Here is a 20,337-nt window from a genome sequence, read left to right on the forward strand (position 1 = left end):
GCATTGCAGTCCAACAGCATCTGGAGGATCACACATTCCCCAGTCCTGGTGTAGGTAGTAAACTAAAAATGAAGCAACAACATATACCTACCTAATGATATCCATAGATCCATAATTTCCAACTGGCTTTGCAAAAAGCTTGCCTGTTTACCTTGTTGGCCACCAAGCTGCCAATGCAGCTTAGCAGTCTTGCATAAGTCCTCTAAAATGAGACTACTAAGAAGTTCAATCTCCAGAAGTTTTGGAGTTTAACTCCCAGAAGATCCTGTCAGCACAGTCAAGAGTCAGGAATGCTGGGAGATAGCATCCAAAGTATCTGGAAATTTGCTTTCATTTCCTGCCCTCTTTCAACAGCAATATCAAGTCTTGTGCTGAAAATTATTTTATTTATTTATTTATTTATTTATTTATTTATTTATATTGCGATTTATGTCCTGCCTTTTTCCTACAAAGGGCTCAAGGCAGCTTACATCATCTCTCCCCCTCCATCTTATCCCCACAACAACAACCCTGTGAGGTAGGTTGGGCTGAGAGTCTGTGACTGGCCCAAAGTCACCCAGTTGGCTCCATAGCTGAGCAGAGACTAGAACCCAGGTCATCTGAGTCCCAGTCCCATGCTCTTAACCACTACACCCACATTCTTATTCAATTTGATCAAAAAGTATCCAATTAAAAGAAAATGTAGGGAAATTTTCATGAGTGCTGGGGCAGGGGTCTTGTTCTTTTGTTAGATATGAGGGTACAAATGGGGGGGGGTCCCATCTTCTATTGTGCAACCATCCCTCTGGCGACCTGGTCTCGTCCTGGCTGTTCTTTCTTCCTTAAAATCCGATTAGTTCCTTAGCCAGGCTTTCTTGTCAGAACAAGAGGGCAGCAAGGTGGCCTTCCCTGCATGTGACAGCTGGTGAGCTGTGAGGATTATTGAACATCATACTGGCTGCTGAGATGGCAGAAGATAAAGGGATGCCAGCACCTATAAGTAATGTGTTTAAACCTGACAAGTAAGTTCAGCTGCAGGAAAATCAGGAGGCTTCCTGACAGAGCCTAATGATTTATTTAGAAAATGAAAATAATTTCTCACTTTTCCCCCCACCCACAAGAGGGGGGGAGGTGAAAGATATTTAGGTAGATATTCACAGATTGACTTCTCCCATGGGATTTTTCTTAGGCAAGTGTAGGCAGTCAGGGAGGCTGCAAAATACTGCTGAGATATGTAACAGAAGTAAAAACACACACAGTACTGTTGATCACCTTTTGGGATTATGGTAAGAATAAAATCACTGCCTAAAAAAATTAGTAGAAAATTCCAAATACCCTGAGAATTAGGCAAGGAAAGCAAACAAAATGAAACAGAAGACTCCTTCATGAGGAAAAGGAAAGTTCAGGAAATTGGAGGACGTATTTTGGCATCAACGTAGAAAGAAAATGTTGCTAGTCACAGTATATAACCAGGGCTCTGTGTTCTGTTTTGCACATCAAAAATTGTGCAATGAACAGCACACTGCCTTGCTAGTATGGAACCCAAAAGAACACAAAGAAGTTAGCAATAGTAATAATTTACAGGTATGTAATTAAACCATAAGAAACAAGTAAAAAAGTTATGGGCAGTATCCAAAGTTGCCAATGCACCAATATCCCATTCCTAGTGCAATAGGAATCTAGCACTTTAGGGAAGCATTTGTAAATTTATTAATGCAGATCAGTGGAGCTTGCAAAAGAGAGATCCTCTGATCTGGCCTGTTCCATTAATGTACTGGGATTGATAGCTAGAAGACATTGTGATACAGTGTGAACTTTTCCCACTGTCCAGCATAGGCTGGCATGAAGTGCAGCTACATATGCTTGTTAGGTTTAATTGTTGTGAGAAACCTGTAGGCCCTCAGTGAAGGTATAAAGTCACCAGCTACTAGATTTTGTGAATTAGTCACATCACCCCTGAGATAAGGATGTTTACACATCCTTTTGCTGAAGTGGCATTCTCTCACCCTCCCTTTCTAGTCTCTCAGGAAGCCGGGAAAGCTAGTATTCCAACAGCCACTGAAACAGAGAAGAACTAGAAGTGGACAAGATGTCCAAGGAACAAGTGCTCCAGAAACAAAATTTGTCACACCAGGAAGTCCTGTGATTGAAGGGATTCCTTTTGCTGGTTGCTTTATAATCTGCACCCGTATTTCAACTCTACATGTCTTTCATAACCTGTATTTCCAGTTTGATAAAGGTAGCTTCATTTCTTCCTAAGTATCCTTGACTCCAAAGTAAGGTACCTTGACTAATCAGTCGTCTGGGGCTGAAACAATGAAATTTTGCTCATTTTCGGGATTTCTTTAGGCTGCATTAACTTCCCGGTGCATTAGGGGTGGATCTTATGGACATAACAAAACCAGCAGAAGCACAGCAATTTGGCTGCTGCCCTATACACATGAGTCCTGTGTGAATATTTAAGACAATAGTTCTCAATTTTTTTAAAGACCAGATGCATGTGGGACAGATTGGTTAATTTGAAGACAATGGCCTCTCTTCCTAGTTATATCTGGCTTTTTCTACTGACCTGGGATTTAGTTGATTGCAAATGGATGATGAGATTAAAGAGAGCTAATAACTATATATATAATTAGATCAATATGTTTTCCACATGCTGTGCAAGCCTATCCAAAGTATCTCAGTACTTGGGTTTAAAATGGACTAGAAGATTCATCACTGTGGGAGTGGTAAAAACATGAGGATATCTGCTTAAATTAGTTATCTGCTTAAATTAGACAAATCCCAGTTTGAGCTAGTGAGTTCTGTAGATCTCTGAGATTTGCAGCTCCACACTGTATGGCTGACAAGCACTGGATGTTTGGTTGAAAAAGATGCACTCCACCTTCTGGGCTTGCAAACATTCCTTACGATGACTTACAGAATTCCTTGGAATTTTTAAGTACTTTGAAGAAATGCTTGTAATATCCTGGTGATCCTTGTGGTAAAAGGGGAATGTTTGCACATCCTTCAAGAAGAAAATGTTTTGAAAATGCAGAACAAAATGCAACCTCTTTTGTGTGACTTGACAGAAATTAATGGGAATGGAAAAGGTATGAATTATTGGAGTTTGGAAAGGAGAAACATTTTTATTTCTTTGTGCCTACATTTGCAAGGTTTGATCCTTTAGGCAGAATACTGGGCATTAAACTTGGGCCCCTGTGGTGGTGATTCCTATCCAGGCACTCCCAGATTTTAAACACCCTCCTATTCAGAGACATTTCTACAAGCAGTGAGAGAATTTTGCCACAGGTATATAAAGATGGTTGAAATGGTCAGCTTGAATACATGCATGCATCTGTGCCCATGGCATTTTTCTACATAAAACTTAGTGCACTAGCCTAATGTAAATCTTGTGGGATTTTTATTCTTATCGGCATGAATTTGATGAAACTCTACCAATGCCAGCAGATTCTCAGTGACCACATTCTCAGTGAATGATGAAGGATGCTTTTTGTTAAAAAGATGGTACAACTTCTTTATAGATAAGGTATATAGGCCAGGCTCCAAAAGAGGAAGCCAAGCTCTGCTGCAAGCATAAGACTGGGTAGGCGAAGCAAACTGTGTCACACCCCTTCCTTTTGTGCTTTATCCCCCCCACCCCCTGCAGCCTTCATGTCTCATTAGATCACAGGCTTTCTGGCAGCGCACCTTGCTTTTTGAGACACTTTATAAATTGCAATTATTATTTTTGTATTAGCACCTTTGCCTCGAACAGCTAGAAAGCTCTGACATCCTTAAAGGAATATAAAATCATTTTAGAGCTATAAGGTATTCTTTAATACAGCCAAATTTCAAAGCCCTTGCTTTATTACAATATGTAGTGAGGATCAATTTTACAATGTTCAAAGGAAAGCTTTCTGCTTGCTGCCAGAGCAGTTGTGCTTCTTGAATGTTCAAGCTGAACTCTCAGAAAATTTTGTGAGGTCATTCCAGTCCTCTACCAGCAGCCAGCCTACCCCTTCCCATAAGGCCCAAAAAGCCCATGGAGAGCATCAGTAAAAATACAGCATGCCTTGCTTTAAATATGTAGTTAGAAATGCAGGTGATCCAGGAGAAGACCCTAACTTAGGGGATAGTGGGGCCTTAACCCTGGCCCCCATCATAGTCTCAGGGTGGGCAGGGGCCCAATTAAAATTCTCAAGCTTGTTTTATATTTTCCTCTTGCAAGGAATCTAAGGCAGTTTGCATAATTTTCCTTCTCTGTATGTTATCCTCATAACAACAGTGTGAAAGTCAATGATCAGTCAGTGTGAAAGTCAGTCAGTCAAAGCCATCCAGTAAGTTTCATGGCTAAGTGGGGCTAGAACCCAGTTCTCCTAAGTTCCAGTCAAACAGCTTAACCACTATACCAACTGGCTCTCAAGTTATGCCATGAATGTCTCCAGTCTCTCTAAGCTGAAGGTCCCTTGCAATCATTTCAGTCATGCTGAGGAAATGCATGTAGATATCCGACTGGCCCTTAAAAAGAGGTAAAGGAGGCAAATATGTCTAACAAATACATTCCCCAGTTTTGATCAGTCAGGTGTGCAGGAAATTTCCAAGTGTGCTTACTCATAAGCATGAGTAAGTCTTTTCCGTGATGTTAATATAACTGTGTAAGGGGCTTTTCGATTTTATTAGTCCTGTTGATAGATGGTAAAGTCAGCAAATCAGATAAAAGATAAGATCAATTTGGTGTACAATTTCACATTTGACATGAATTTTATTGATTCCACTTTTAAGAAGGAATCAATAAGGCCTTCAGCTCTTCATGAATCAAACACTTTTTAGTCCCTTTTGTGAACCTGTTCATTTTGTTTCTTTTAAAGTGATGTATGCCTCATTAATAAAGAGCATGTCAAAGGAAGGGTGCAAAGAGGAGAGGAATGCTGAATCAAAAATGCATAATAACCGAAGGAAAAGCTGTATGCTTATGTGTACATCTGAAAGGAGAACTTGAAATCAAAATAAACAATGCATAAAATTAAAATACAGCCATGCCTCTTAAGAGCAGGGTGACAGAATACTGCATCATGCACATTGGTGTGACTCAAGAAAGCCAGTATAACAAACAGGATTAAAAAGTGTGTGGCTATGGCAGAAAACCCAGTAAACCATCTCAATGAATCAGAAGAAAACATTATTTCACCCAAGGAAGACTTCACTTTGAGAAAAGTATATCTTGCAGGATTTCATAAAGAACAAAGGGTTTAAAGAAAAAGCATAGGATGGCAGCTTTGGGGATTAGAGGCACAGGGACATGAAAACACTTCTTTGCAAATTAGGATTAGAAAATGGAATTTCCACCCAAATTAGTGTGTCCTTCTCTACTTCTATAGCATGTGTTTAATATTGCTGTTCATATCGGAACATAACTCTTGACACCTGCATTGTGCATGTGCATTTTATGTGAACTGTGCTGAACAGCTAGGAGTTAACACCTTTTTGCAAACTGAGATGAGGAAATATAGATTGTGCGACTTTTTCTCTTCCACAAGTCTAATTAAGTGGCTGTTGATGGCTTTAAACAGCAAAGCTGAATTGAGATGGTGGGGATAGGTACTTTTCATGATGGCATTTCTCACCTGCGGAAAGCTTTAGACCGATTTAAAGTGGGGTAGACATATATGCAAAGAAGCAAAAGTGTTGATCCATTGTTTGGGAGTGAAAGGAAGGAAGCACAGCTACCCTTTAGCAATAGAATGGAGCAATGTTCCCTGACTTCCCGTGTGATGCTGTGGAGTTTTCACTGACCTCCCTGACAACAGGTTGGATATAGGCTTAGTCATGCTTGGAGCAAACCCAGTGAAGACAGTAGGACAAGTTAGTCATGGCAAACTTAGCTCCCATGAATTTTAATAAAACTAATCAAAACATGATGAAATCTGAATCTAGCCCACTAAGCGGTTATATGGCTAAGACAACTGATTTGCACTCCTGATTTTGCCCTATTGTGCTTCAGAGCTGAGTAGTAAACAACCACAAAGCAAGACAAAAAGGTATGTTCCCACATTGCTGAAACACCTTCACCTTCCAGCACTGGTTTGCAAGGTTGAACTGATTTGGGTTTACAGTTCAGGACTAAGTACTACAAGAATAAAGCGCTGCTTCATTTGAGAGTGTGTGTGGGGTTACATGGCCAGATCTGACAATACCATGTAGCACTCTTCCATCTTCCTATTCACTGCAGCCCTTGCCAGACTTTCTGGCTACAACCAAGGCTGCTTCTTGTCCTTTGATGGCAAAATATGGGTTGATTAAGTGTGTCCCATGACTGGCTCCACAAACGGACACAAATTTGGGAATGGCAGGCTCCACGACTCCATTAGAATGTCTGTAGAAAATGTATTCTGCCTATTCAGGTGTACACCCAGAGAGATCTTCCCACAGAAATAAAAATGGTACCTTTGCATCATTCCCAGTCATATACAGAGGAGTCCCAGCACTTACTCCTGTGCTCACATGCCCTGAATGCGTGTAGGCAGGAGTCCAGCCTGCCACTGCAATGCTATCCTGTGTTTTCATTGCACTCTGATGCATTCTTGAGGAGGGCTTGTAGGGTTCCTGACTGGCTGGGACCATACGGTGAGGGAGAAGAAACTAATTCAGGAGGAACAAACAGTTATGGAAAATGAGAAGAAAGAACCATTTCTGATTTAGGGAGCACTTAGCAGAAATGCCAAAAAGCATCTTCCCAGATCATGCTGAGGCTATTTCTGTCCTTGCAAAATAGCGCAACCCACCTCACAAAGCCTTTGAGTGATTCCCAGATGTGTGTGTGTGTGTGCGCGCATAGAAAGAGTCATGGGACACACTTGGTTCAGACTAAATCTTGGCTTTGAAGGACAAGAGGTAGTCTTGATTGACGCTCACATAGTTTAGAAAAATGGCATCCTTCTGTGTGTGCTCTCTATCCCATCAGTAGCATTTAAAAGTACTTGACTTGTGACTCATCTGCCATCATGGTGAGGTTCTCCACCCACTCACCCACCCTCCCCATGAACACTCAAGCTGAAAGAGAGGTGAGTCACACATGAGTACCTGGAAGAGGCATGTTACTTACTTGTAAGTGTTGCTCTAAGAGTGGCCATCTGTGCCTTCACACATGTGGGCTTTGGCACGCAGAGAGAAACTTCCATAATTCAGCATTGCAAAATGGGCAGGGGTCCCCACTGCCACTTCCATGTCTTAGGATAAGAAGGAGGGACCTTGCCCACTTCCTCAGTTGCCTTGGAGACCACATCATCGCCAGATGTTTGAGGATAGAGGTGCTGGAGGCCTCCACAACCGAGCCCCCATGTGGTGGTGGGGGAAGAGGTATAGCAGTCAGCAGGGCGGAGGGTGGGTTGTGTGAATACACAGACGACCACTCAAATAATGAAAATTACAGGTAAGCAACCTGCCTTTCTTGTTGTGGTCTCTGTGCATCACACATGTGGGTGATTATGGAGGGGCTGTCAGGGTGGTGTACAAAAAAATAGCAGAGACTGGAATACCTAAAATGGCAGAAACCTCACACATAATGTTGAATGTTAAGAAACATAGAATAGTATTAACCATGGAAACCTCAGGAGAAGGGCAATCCACAAGTGGGGTTCCTGTGCCCACCAACTTTGCCTCTTTCAAAGTTGGGGCATACTGAAAGGTTCATATTTCAGCCCGTCTCATATGGTAGGAGAAAGTTTTTTAGGTAGCATGACCCTAAAATATTTGTTGAATAGGACTTAGATATGTGTGAATATTATAGGTAGATCTTGAGCATGGAGAAGAATCATTGCTAGTTAACTTTGAAAAAATAATGCCTTAATAATGCATTATGGCCTCTTGCAGTTTCGCTGCCTGGACTTTTCAAACAAAACATAGGGTGACAACATTGATAATAGAGCCATTGCTTCTGCCACTTTCATTTCTGAATCCAGGACCCAGATCAAAAGTCCCAGCTTAGGTCTGTTCCCTCCTGCAACAGGTTTCCAAAGTACAGGTACTCTAGACTTATCACAGGTATGCATTTCACTTCCACTGATGATCCGGTGAGATACAGAATTGAGTAATACTATATCAGTGCATGTAACTATTTGGAACAAAATATGCCAAGCAGAAGAAATCCACCAGCATATACATTTTTGTACCATTCTGACCAGAAAAAATCGATTGCAAAATTCAGGGAAATGTAAATTTGGAAGGATAGATGTGTTCTGATTCACATAGTGTTTTGAAATTAGCAATATTCATATTTAAACCCAAACTGAATGAATGAATTCTCCATCTCTTGGTGATGGTTAGTTTCAGAAATTACCAAGAATCTTCTGAAAGGTCGTTGTGAAACCTGAGTCCACTTGGCATGTTACTGCACTGGCACAAGAGCTACTGTTCCATGGCTTGATCCCACATCACTATGGTTATGTTTGGAAGCTGGGGCAGATTCAAACCGGCGACCTTTCGATCAACCAGCCCAGCAGCACAGCAGGTTAAGCCACTGTGCCACAAAAGAATGTTAAAGCACCAAAGAAAGCAATGTGACAAATCATCTGTTTTGCACTCTAAAGAATATGCAGTCACTCTAAACCTTCAGGATATGTTAAGAGGCTGTGTGGGGTTTCAGTGGAGAGCAGTGGAAAGTGCAGACATAATCCAAACCTGCCCTGCCTGATGACTCCTCTCCATGTGTTTATTTATTTATTTTTCAATTTATATGCTGCCTTTTTCCTACAAAGGGCTCAAGGCAGCTTACGTCATTCTCCTCCTCCATCTTATCCCCACAACAACAACCCTGTGAGGTAGGTTGGGCTGAGAGTCCGTGACTGGCCCAAAGTCACCCAGTTGGCTCCATGGCTGAGCGGGGACTAGAACCCAGATCGCCTGAGTCCCTGTCCCACGCTCTTAACCACTACACCACACTGGCTCTCTAGTAATAATGATAGTTTTTAAAAAAAGATTCCACTGGTAGCATTCTTATTTGACATAAGATGGATTGAAGCTGAGGAGGGGAAAAGGTAATGTACGCCATGATCTTTGTCTGCATCACACCCCAAAGTTATTTTTTAAGTTAATAAAAATAGAGGAATGCAGGCTACATATGGAAACTTACATATGAATTGATTCTTAGAGATCCTGCAAAGTATACCAAGATACAATCTTCCTAGTGTTTTCTCACTGCATGTATGATATATCTAATCATTTAGCAAATGTAAAATTTAGAAACATTGTTGACATTCCTTTATCTAGGAATCCTTAAGCATTAAGAGTTATACAACTATGTAGAAGATTATTTTTACCAAATAGGCGTGTGGAAGAATTATGACAATAATTTTAACAAAGTTGACACTTTAAAAAAAGGTATTTCTCCCCAAAAGGGTGACACAGAAGATGCATTGGAATTTGGATAGATTTAAATAAGTAAATCAACAAATATTCTGGACATGAATACTCTGCTTTGCACTGTGTTATCAAAGAAACTTCAAAAGTCAAGCAATGTGATAATTACTTTTCACATTAAGGGTAGATATCATCAACTAAATTCCTGCAATAGATCATTAATTTGCTGAGAGTAATCCACTGGACAGCTGGGGGTGCTATAATCCTATTTCTCTTAGAATATTTCTGCATTTCTCTCTGTGTGTCTGTTCCTTAGAATAATCTAAGGAATTATTCTAAAGTGTCAAGTGTCAAAGTCAGTTCAAAAAGACCTGTTCATGCCAAGTTCAAGTCATGAAGGGGAAAAAAAAGAAATATCCCATGTTGCCTACATTGTGTACAAATATTATTGGTTAAGTGATGCAGTGGAAGAGTTTGAATTTTAATGCAGAAATGCATACTTTTAATTTCACAGTTAATTTTTGGTCAAGGGCTTTGCCAACTAGGCTTGTGTGGGGACTGGGTGTGTTTGGAAAAGTAGAGGACTTTCATCTGAGAAATGTTTAAACTGAGAAATTATTTATCATGTTTCTTCCCCTCTCCTACTTGGTCGCTCCTCCTTGCTCTTTTTTTTCTGTTCTTTCACTCATTTACACATGCAGAAACACCCCTGATACCCACTACTTACTCAAGGAAAAAAGAACAATTATTTACTGTCTCTTCCTTTTGAAAAGTGAACCACTTTCCAAATTACAATGGACCTAGGTGGATTTCAGGGTTTAACAATATTCCTCTATCTGGAATTATAGTGGAAAGGATAATATGTCTGTCAGTCTGTCTGTCTGTCTTTCATTCATTCATTTTAAAGCTTTTATATACCATCCAACCTCAACAGTCTTGGGATGGTTTACAATAAAAAACAAAGTAATATAAAGCAGAGCATCCCAGAAGTCTAAGAAAATAAACCCACATTAAAACCTAATCAACATTAAAACAATGGGTGAATAAAATGTTTTAGCCTGGCACTGAAAAGAATACGAACAGGACAGAGCTGCTGCGGGTTCAACAGTTGTGTATAAGAGAGAACTCTGGCTGATGTAACTTGTCCTAATGGGAATAGACACAGTGTACCTAGTACAATTCCTTCTTATACACAGCTTCTAATGGGACAAGAAGCCAGTCTTCATTTGAATGCCCACCCCCAAAAAACCCCTCTGTCATTTTTTCCAGTTTTTCTAAGCGTGGAGTCTAGAATACAACTCACATATTAAATCACACTCATGACTATATATATTGGTATAACCAAAGATCTTACTCTATTGACCATTTATATGTCAGCAAAATAATTCACTTGTGTGGTGCTCCATACATTAACTTTTTGCATGGTTGGCCATAATCCAGCAGAGTTCTGGTTTGCTTCTGCCTAGTGACGATGTCGCTGAAATTCAGGAGAGTGGGGGTAAGCAATGAACTCTTTTTGTTCAGAAAACAATGAGCCAGTGTTAGCCATGCCCAAAATATGCATTTGGATTGTAATGGCTCATCTTGGCATCAGCAGTCCAGGTAGCCCTGTTATCTGCCAGCTCATCCTACTTCCCAACATTCTCTCTGCCTTAGGTTGGCAGAGCAGTGGCAGAATCAGGGAAGGTTAATATGGTGAGCTGAGCAAGTCATGGGCCTCCGCTTAAAGAAACAGCTTCTCCTAGGTTCTTTGAGTATGCGGGATTCTTCTCAGCAACAGACCTCTTCTGAGTATGTTCAGAAAAAGCCCACTGCTGCAGAGGAACACAGGCAATTTCATGCTCACTTCTCTTTCAATGGATTGCATTGGAAGGCCCTGGTTTCTCATGTTATCTTACAGCAACAAACTGAATCTCAGAGCAATGAGACCTTAAATATAAGATCTGTAGACCAGATGATGCCTTTTGCCCCCCACCACCCACAGGTTAGGCTTTATGAATCTGTAGGGACAGGAGAGGAGTTGAGTTTCATGGTGTAAATCGTTAGGAAAATGTTCTGAAACAAGATTCCAAGATCTTTCTCACCATTCCCTGAAATATTTTGAGGAAAATGAACTAACTTCAAGGTGATCTAGAGGGAGTTCTTCCACTGCTAATTAAGATCTCTATGGAATTAAACTGCACGTAAGTGTGTATCAGATTGTGGTCTTGCATCTGCAAAGCTCCTTAGATTTTCTTTAAGCTGCTTCTGCCTGAGGGCTGAATGCTCCCTGTTTCATCATTTAATCTGGGAATAAAATGTGCTCATCTCCCATCCTTTAGTTTATCTATTTTTCAATTATTCTATTTATGAAATTATTAACCTCCAGGTAACAGAAAAGGAAGATTTGTTCTTAAAGGTCATATTATCTGTTCCTTCCTTTCTTGGCCTCCACTTGCCACACAATACTGAGAAATGCCCCAAATTTCTGCAGTCATTTTATATGACACTCTCCCTCCCCTCTGTACACACTCCTGTAACATTAATTTTTTTGCTTTCAATAACAGTGAATAAACCAGTGCATAAGCCTTTTGTCCATGTGTGCCCCATAATCTAGATTTGCATGAAATTAAACCAGATGGCTGTTGCCTAACTCTTTTATTCTGATGCTTTTGTACCGCAGAAGGGCTATTAAAGGGAGCTTACTCTGGGGGAATCGAGGCGGATTGTCGTTGACATCAGTCAGGGTGATGTTCACCGTTGTGGTCCCTGATAATCCACCCATCTGGCCTCCCATATCTTTTGCTTGGATAACAACTTGGTACTGCTCTCGGTTTTCCCGGTTCATGTTTGGTAGCGCTGTTCTGATAATGCCTTTGAAGGAAAGAAACAAGCTTTTGTTAACACTCACTATGCCGATGGCATTTATATCCCAATGCACACACATTTTGGAAGAATATGTCCCTTATTAAACTTCAAAAGACATTTTAAAACAAAAGCAATCCATGAATAGTTCAGTGAAAGAACTGGCCAACACCGTGAGAAATCAAAAATAAAAGAACCTGTAAAATGCATATTAAGCTTCTACAAGATGGTAGAATTCTTGGCATCAAAGACATCAAACACAGTATTTTTGAATGTTTATGCTAAAAACTTCTCCCTAAGCAAAGTCAACTAGTTATCAGGGAGAAGTTTATTTTGAGACACTTCCTTTCTTTTTGTTTAGTACATGGTAGTTATTTGAATTGACATTCAATTAACTGCCAACTTCCTCAGAAAAGCTGCTTCTAAATTCAGCTTCTACCCTGTCTCATTTGTGGAATTTTACAGGGATTCCAGGAATCTTCACCTTCCAATTGTCACACCTCCCAGTGTTCTCACTGCTGCTTCTGATGTTGTTGTTTTTACTTTGTTGATAAATAAGACTTCAAAGAAAGAAAGAAAAGAATTGCTGAACAATGTCTTTTGAATGTTGGTGCTATGATCCCTCCAAATGGAAACATCCCTAATGAAGTGGTACCACGCAGAAATCAACCATTTCCTTTTCCATAACATGTGGAAGAACTCTTAATTTGCACCTTATCCCCCTCCACCCAATGCTGCCGTTTGCCTTCTGTTTTCCAAGTACAAAGTTTAGTCAAATCCCCACACATTTATGCTTAATTAGATGGTCCTTTTGAATTTCTTGTGCATCAGGGTTTTGTTTTAAGTTATGGGAAATGGCAGGCAGCTGAGGAGCAATTGTGGTTATCCTGCTTCATTAAGTTCTCTGAAACAAGGTACAAATCCTTTTCAAAATGGAAAAAAGCAAAAACCTTATCTCCTACCTGTTTCTGGCTCCACAGAGAAATATGGTTGGCCTTGGAGTATGCTGTAGATAATTCTGGCACTGTTTCCATAGGAAGGGTCATCTGCATCTGTGGCTGTAACTTGCACGACTGATGTACCTAGGCAGTCACAGAAAACTTAGTTTTGCATCATGTCAGAAGTCAAAAGCAGTACATTGAAAGAAATTCAGTTGAACCTTTCATTAATTTCCTTCCTTCCTGTTCATAGAAAGCCACATTTTTAAATGTTATATTTTGGGGGGAAAGATCAAGGGACTTTTAGGTAGCTACATTATTGTCAGCTCAGGAAGACCAACATCTCCAAATAGGGTAACTAAGGTCATGGAGATTACAGTGGATGCCTACAGAGCCCTAGGAGAAGGTCCAGATCCCTATCATCCTTAACATGTCCAAATCATATCCAGTGAGACATGTGCCCACCAGCACTCCAGTCACCATGGCATGAAAGCTAGAAAAAGCCTCAGCCAGGGCAGATCATGTCCGCTAGGACTTAAGGGCACCCACATATGCTAAAAGAAGAAGAACTTTCACTCATGGCATACCTGCTCTTGCATTAATTAGCTAACACTGATTTCCCTTGTGAATTCTAAACAGAGTATTGGTATGTTTTATGCAGGCCAACAATCAAATGTGAGTGAAAAGGAAAAGGAAAGGGACCAAAAGCATACAACATTTGTACAGAATTCATGAAAAGTGAGTAGCATTTTATTGATTCCAGTGTTAGGCTCAATCTTATCAAACAAAGAGTTCTGTCATTGTTGTCAGGTCAAAGGCAAGGCTAAACTTCTAAATGTGTGAATTTTCTAAATGGAAAGAATGAAAGAAATGCTCCTCTCCTCTCCTCTCCTCTCCTCTCCTCTCCTCTCCTCTCCTCTCCTCTCCTGGGTGTTTAGCCTTCTGATCTCCCACCTAAGGGGGGGCACCTAATCAGCACCATTGACTGAGGAGTGCAGACTGGAATATCTTCCCTTTGTCTCTTTTCTGCAACATATTGAAGAATGTGTTCAAACATTCAAGAATGTGACCCCACCCCAAAATAGAAGGATGGGGTGGGGTCACAGTTTGGTCCACAGTAACCACAAAGAGTTAAAGGCCTCCTGACATGGTGATCATCCTGCCTACCCCACTTCCCTGCATAAGGAATTGGGGAAAGAATGCAGAACTGTAAGGGGCAAACAGGCCTACCCTGACTCCAAACAACAGTTGCCCAAGGAAAATATTTTAACTGAGACACACAGAGCCCCTCCTGTTTTCTCTTCAGCAATAATTAATATTTCAAATTCCAGTCCAGTACCAGTTGTAGGCTCCCCCATTTTCTTGCAATTTATATATTGAGGTGTGAAACTGTTTTTCTGAAAACAAAAATCAAGTCAGTCCTTGGAGGCTAATATGAAAGAAAAAATGGAATACAATATCTAAATTTGTCCAGTTCCTTAGCTGAACTAGCCCTTTTAGTTTAATGCAAATGAGATTTCAAGCATGATTCCGAGTATTGTCTAATATGTCTTGCCTCCTAAAATATTCTGGAATTTTATCTAATAGTGTAGAAATTCATGAAGCAGATTGAATTTATAGCCACACATATGAAGCTACAATACCACTGTGGACATGCATTTATTCTCTACCTCCAAAACAAACAAGTAAGGCCTGTTTTAAATACTGCATGTGATTATGTGGCAGCAAATCTAGGTTTGCAAATCATTTTCCACTTAACAGAGAGCTGCACCATCTTCTGGCTCTCTGATGAGTGCACAAGAGGACAGAGGTGTGTTCCAAATTCATGGTTGTCCCATTCACTTATTAGGTTTACAAGCAAGCACCTAATTCATGAAATTAGGTCTGAATTGAAATCCCAATGCTTGTTTCAAAGCCATCCCACTTCCACTGAACTGGGTGGTTTAAAGTCATTAATGTTGGAGCAAAATGGAAATTAAGTAGGCCATTTTATCTCCAAAATAGGTTGTTGGCTTTCTGAGTGAGATGGCAGAACAAATAAAACCACCAAACATGTTTTCTATGAAATGAGACTCTAGAGCTTAAAGGCAGAGTCATGCTGAATTTCTGTGTGCTACAGGGGAGGGGGAATCAGAGATTAACAGAGCTGTCCTACGCATGTCTAATCAGAAGTTAGCCTTGTTGAGTTCTGTGGGACTTGGCAAGGCAAAGTTGGGGTGGGAACTCATTTCATGAAATGTTTCTCCTCAAATTGCCATATCAATTGTATGGATTGGATTGAATCTCATTCCTCTTATAGTATGTACCTAGGGATGGCACTATGCCTGTACATATGCATGGTTTCATATAAACAAACAAACAAACAAACAAACCACCCAGTGTACACAAACATGTACATGCAGCATAAATCTTTGTAGACTTCTGGGGTGAACATTCTCTTCAGAGTCAATGGCATTGTGCACAGGAGATATTTCACTGAAGAGAGGGCGACATGCCTTATTCCTGTACAGCATCAAGTGTACTTCCAAGAACTTGTGAGTCTATCAGAGCAATCTTTGGTCACTGTGGTTGGAATTTAAAACAATTTAAGGACAATTTAAAACCTATTGAAGAGAATGGGATGATATGCCGGTGCTACAGTTCATGTTTTGCATTCAGGAGATCCAAGTGCCTATCCTTGGCATCTTTGTCTAAAATATAAGGTATCCAGTCCTTAGCATCCTTACTGTAGATGGTGATGCACAAAACCAGCCCTTGAGATGATGGGGGGCTTGTGCAAGTCAGAGGCCCTATCCCAAATTGGATGAGTCTAGCATATAAGGTAGTTTCACAACCAGTTTCCCCTTCCCCTGTAAATCCATCTTACCTATCTGTATGGTGAATGGAAAAAGGCTCATTTTGCATGAAGCTGCTCTGGTTGTACATTTGATTTACTTATTTACTTAAGGCATTTCTATGCCATCCTTTGCGAAAGCTTTGAAGCTGATATGTTTGCAGAGGTTGAGTGAAGGAGAAGGTAGGTAGGGTGACAAAAGTAAAGACGCAAATGCAGTGGGGGAGACAGCTGGTTTCCATAAGATAAGGATGCGTAGACTGTGGATGCTCCATCAGGCTTTCCTAATTATTAGCAACCAATTTTCCTCAGGGCTCTGTATTTTCTTTAAACAGAAAACTGAGCTTCTTGGTCTTCAAGTCATCAAAGGAGAGGACTAGAAGATCATATGAACTGTGGTGCAGCTTTTCTTCTGGGGGTAAGGGTGCAGAGACAGGTCTACAGTGGCAAGACAGATATGTGAGAGTATCTGAGAAGCAGAACAGGTTAGTGGCAATTATTCCCTTTCATCTATGGCCAGCGTCTGGAATGAAAGGCACACTCCCTCCATACAGGAAGGTTTTGTTCAGAAGCTCCATGCCTAATCACTATTTACCTGTTCTCCATGAATTTCCTTAGCCTGAGGAAACTCCCAACAGCCCAGGCCAGCTTGGCCAATAATCAAGACTGATGGGAGCTGGTGAAACAACATCCTGAGGGACACCGTTCCCATGGCCTCAGTTTTTAAAGTTATCAAGAGTCAGTAACCATCATGGCATCTTGTGCCAACACTACTTATTCATCACCAAAACTTGACACATTAGCAAAGAAGCCCTGGGTTACCCCCTTTCTTCCTTGGCATTCCTATGTTGCAGACCCAAAGCTGGCCCAGTTTCATTCTTCATTGATAGAATGACTGATGAGTAAAGCCAGAGTTGGGATTCATCTGTTCAAGAAGTTCACAATGAATAACTCAGCTAGCTTTAAAGGCATAGTTAGAGACTGCCTATAGCATTTTTGCCTTCCAGTTTGCCATGCTGAAATGTATGAGCCTTTAATCAGCTGGAAGACTAATCCGTTCCGATCAATTTGAATATATTAGGGGCCTTCCCTTCTGCTTCATCTCTACATTTAGCCAGTTTCGGAACTGTACAGCCTTCAAAGACTTCTGAGGTAAAATTAAAGTGAATCTTGACTTGCCCTCACAATTCTACCCAGTTGTTACATTGCTGCATATTATACTGTTACTTTTAAGAAAATCATTTCTTTTCTTGCCCACCAGCCATTTTTAATCCTTTTCAATTGTACAGCAGTGCTGTGCTTTGTAGATCAGATCTTTTGAAGAACCGTGAGTACTGGAAAACTTCAGAAGCATTTCCCAAATAAATTGTGCAGCACCATTTCTTATTTCTTTTTGTTCAGGTGTGTGTGTGTGTGTGTGTTTTTTTTCAGCCTAGGAAAACAAGCTGAAATATTACTGCGATTTATTAAGAAGGTATTCACCACTACCATCACACTGCATTTATATCCTACCTTACTTCCTCCTGCAAGGAATCTGAAGTGCCTTGCATGGTTCCCCTTGCCATTCTATCATTACCACAATGGTAGGCTGGGGTAAAAGGTTATGACTGGCCCAAAGTCACCAGCTGGTCTTCATGACTGAGTGGGGACTTGGACCCAGATCTCCTGAATCTCTGTCCAGCACCCTTGACCACTGCACCACACTGGCTGTCCCTGAGATATGCTTCGTTATATTTCATCATTGGTGAATTCAGCAAGCAGGACTGGCCCTAGCATTAGGCAGAGTGAAGTGGCCCTTTCAGGAAGAAGATGATGCAACTTCTCCCCTGCCATTGTGAACACCAGAATTCAGAATCCTTATGAGGGGTGCAGTTCCTTCCAAAGAGCCTCTTATCCAGCCAGGTGACATTCACGTGAGGTACAAAGGTATCCCTGTGATCCATTCTGTGCCCTGGGTTGCCCATAGAAGTGCAAGAATAATATTTAAATGAATAAATAAAACTGAAGCTTCTGCATAGAATGAATGAATCTGAGAGAACAAACACTTTTTTTAGAGGACTGAAGGATATGCAGGAAAGGAACTTCAGAGGACTCTGGGGCAGTACAGAACTGAAAGTACTACTGCTGCTGCTGCTACTACTAATACTTTTAGTTAGTCAAGAAGAATGAGATGTGATTCATGGTCAGGAAATACGTCCTGAATATCACTTTTTAGTCAGCATCATCATTTTAAGAGGTGTCTGAATCCAGGGTCGGGACATGGGAAACCAGGGACAAGGCAAGGCGAGGGGAGGCAGGGCAACAGAACTCCAGGAAAGACAGACTCCAAAGGCAGGGCTTAATGGAAAGTTCAAGTCATAGCCATGGACAGGCCGAGGTCAGGAAGCAGAAGAATATGTGAAGGCAGAACAAGGATATGGTCAGGAACAAGGCAAGAGTTGAGAACCAGGAGGACAAACAAAGGTGCCGGTGCCTTAGACAGGATAACAGAGTGGAAGACACAGCACAGCAGGATATACGGTATGGCAAGCTACACAGGATGACAAGCTACACAAGACAGCAGGAGCCAGATGTAGCAAGGGTCAGGCAATACACTGGAGCTGACCCACAGCTTGCAGGGAGTCCTGCATTGCTGAAGCAACATAGTGAGGAAGGATACATGGGCGACACAGGATCCAGGTCAGGCAAGAGGCCAGCGCAACAGCAAACAGGAGAGCCTGTGTTGGTGAGGCAACATGGCAAGGCAGGAGAAATAGCAGAACCCAGGACCAGGCGATGCAGCAAACAGGAAGACTTGCACTGCTGAGGCCAGTTCTGGAGGCTCTTCCCCCAAGACTCCCAGCTGGTGTTCATCAGTAGACTGAGAGCTCCACCATGCTTTGGGACCATCCTGCAAATACAGTGATGGTGGCTGTTCTGGTTCTGGCCACCAGAGCAGCCCACATCCTGACAGGAGGCAACATTTGGGATGTGTGAAGAAGCTACCTGGGACTGGAAATTCATCGGATTCCCTGGGCTTGGTTCCCTAGACTAGTGGACGAGAGAAAAGGAATTCAACAGTCCTGTCTGCACCCATCTGGGGCCCTTTGGGCTACCTTGGTTGTGCTGTGGTGTAGGGGAGATGTTGAGACAGGACTGGCTGTGTTTTATTCAGCCACTTTGTAGTGGTGGGTGTGGGGTTTCGTGTGTGGGGGATGGGGTATAGGTGTATTTTATTATTTAACATTATATATTATATTATTAAGCAATCTTGTTTTGATTTTGTATTGCTTTGTTGCTCATATTGCATATTTGCATTTGAACTCATATTTGCTCTGATCATACTATTGTATCTGTACTGATTTTGCATTTTTGCTACATTGTGAGCTACCCAGAGAGGGCTATGGGGCAGCATACAAATGTAATGAATGAATCAATCCATCTGCCTTGTGGCGGCCCAGAGTCTGAGTTCCTGGCGAGCACTCACAGGGCTCCCCCTCAGAGCAGAGCAGAGCTCCATGCTTGATGCAATCAGTGCCACTTTCGTGCACGAGGAAGAGCCCCTCCCCTCAATGGTAGCTGCTCCTGGTGTCGCCCCACGGCCCCTCTCCATGGCCCTCTCGCATGTGAGGGGCAGGCGCTGAGCGCTCACCGCGTCATTCAGCATTTGAGCAGCTGCTCCTTACACACAGGAGCAGTGCTGTGAGCCTCAGAGGGGTACTTTCTTGGCAAGCCCCTCTCAGCCAAGTGCCATGTGACCAGCCTTCTTCCACACCGGCTCTATCCACCTTTTGGGTGGCTGCTGACGGAAAAGAAGGTTGCCCACTGTGCAACTGGGGCTCCGTGAGTGTTCACAGACGCCTTGTCTGCTCAGTTCACTTTGGAAGACTGGGCTGACAAATGGATTCTGACAGGGTTCGTGTGCACGAACCCCAGGCAACATAATATACCATGATAGGTCCCCTTCTTTTCTGGTAGGTTTGAGACAGCCTCGTTTTGGCTGAAGATTTGGACTGGTAGTTTAGCACCATGTCCTCTTTGCATAGGGACCTGCTATTTAAAGTGCGTCATTTTCCTGCAGGGTGTCCAAAATAGGGTTTCTCAACTGCTCAGTCATCCCTCCAGCCCGAAACTGGAGGCGTTGGGGTGGGTAGGCGAGAAATCTCAGTTGACTTACCATGTTATTTATCACAATCTCCGTATGAGGCAATAATGTCCATATTTCAGGGGTGCTGCTCAGTTCATATAAAACTAGGTAAATTCTAGAGTTGTGCAACACCAGGAATTTCATTCTGTTTTCATGGGATTCCAGCATTCTGATGGAATGTTTTTGTTCTGCTAAACATTGGCAGACTACACTGGATTCCCACACCTCCATTTCAGGTAAGTTCTGCACAATACTTGTTGGTTCCAACATCTGTGTAAGTG

The 20,337-nt window shown here is 41.8% G+C and overlaps 1 protein-coding gene across 1 annotated transcript in view; it reads right to left on the reverse strand.

Moving 5' to 3' along the window:
- The window catches only part of LOC123021510 (cadherin-10-like), a 90,174-nt gene that overhangs the window by 16,764 nt on the left and 53,073 nt on the right, over positions 1 to 20,337 (reverse strand). Inside the window, exons 3-4 of the mRNA XM_044426268.1 lie at positions 13,122 to 13,241; positions 12,001 to 12,168 (exon numbers count right to left, since the gene is read on the reverse strand). Of these exons, the coding sequence (XP_044282203.1) occupies positions 12,001 to 12,168; positions 13,122 to 13,241 (288 nt within the window). The remainder of the gene's footprint in view (positions 1 to 12,000; positions 12,169 to 13,121; positions 13,242 to 20,337) is intronic.

Source organism: Varanus komodoensis, unplaced genomic scaffold, assembly GCF_004798865.1.
Source record: "Varanus komodoensis strain SLA01 unplaced genomic scaffold, ASM479886v1 scaffold17, whole genome shotgun sequence".
In the NCBI taxonomy this organism is placed as follows: domain Eukaryota; kingdom Metazoa; phylum Chordata; class Lepidosauria; order Squamata; family Varanidae; genus Varanus; species Varanus komodoensis.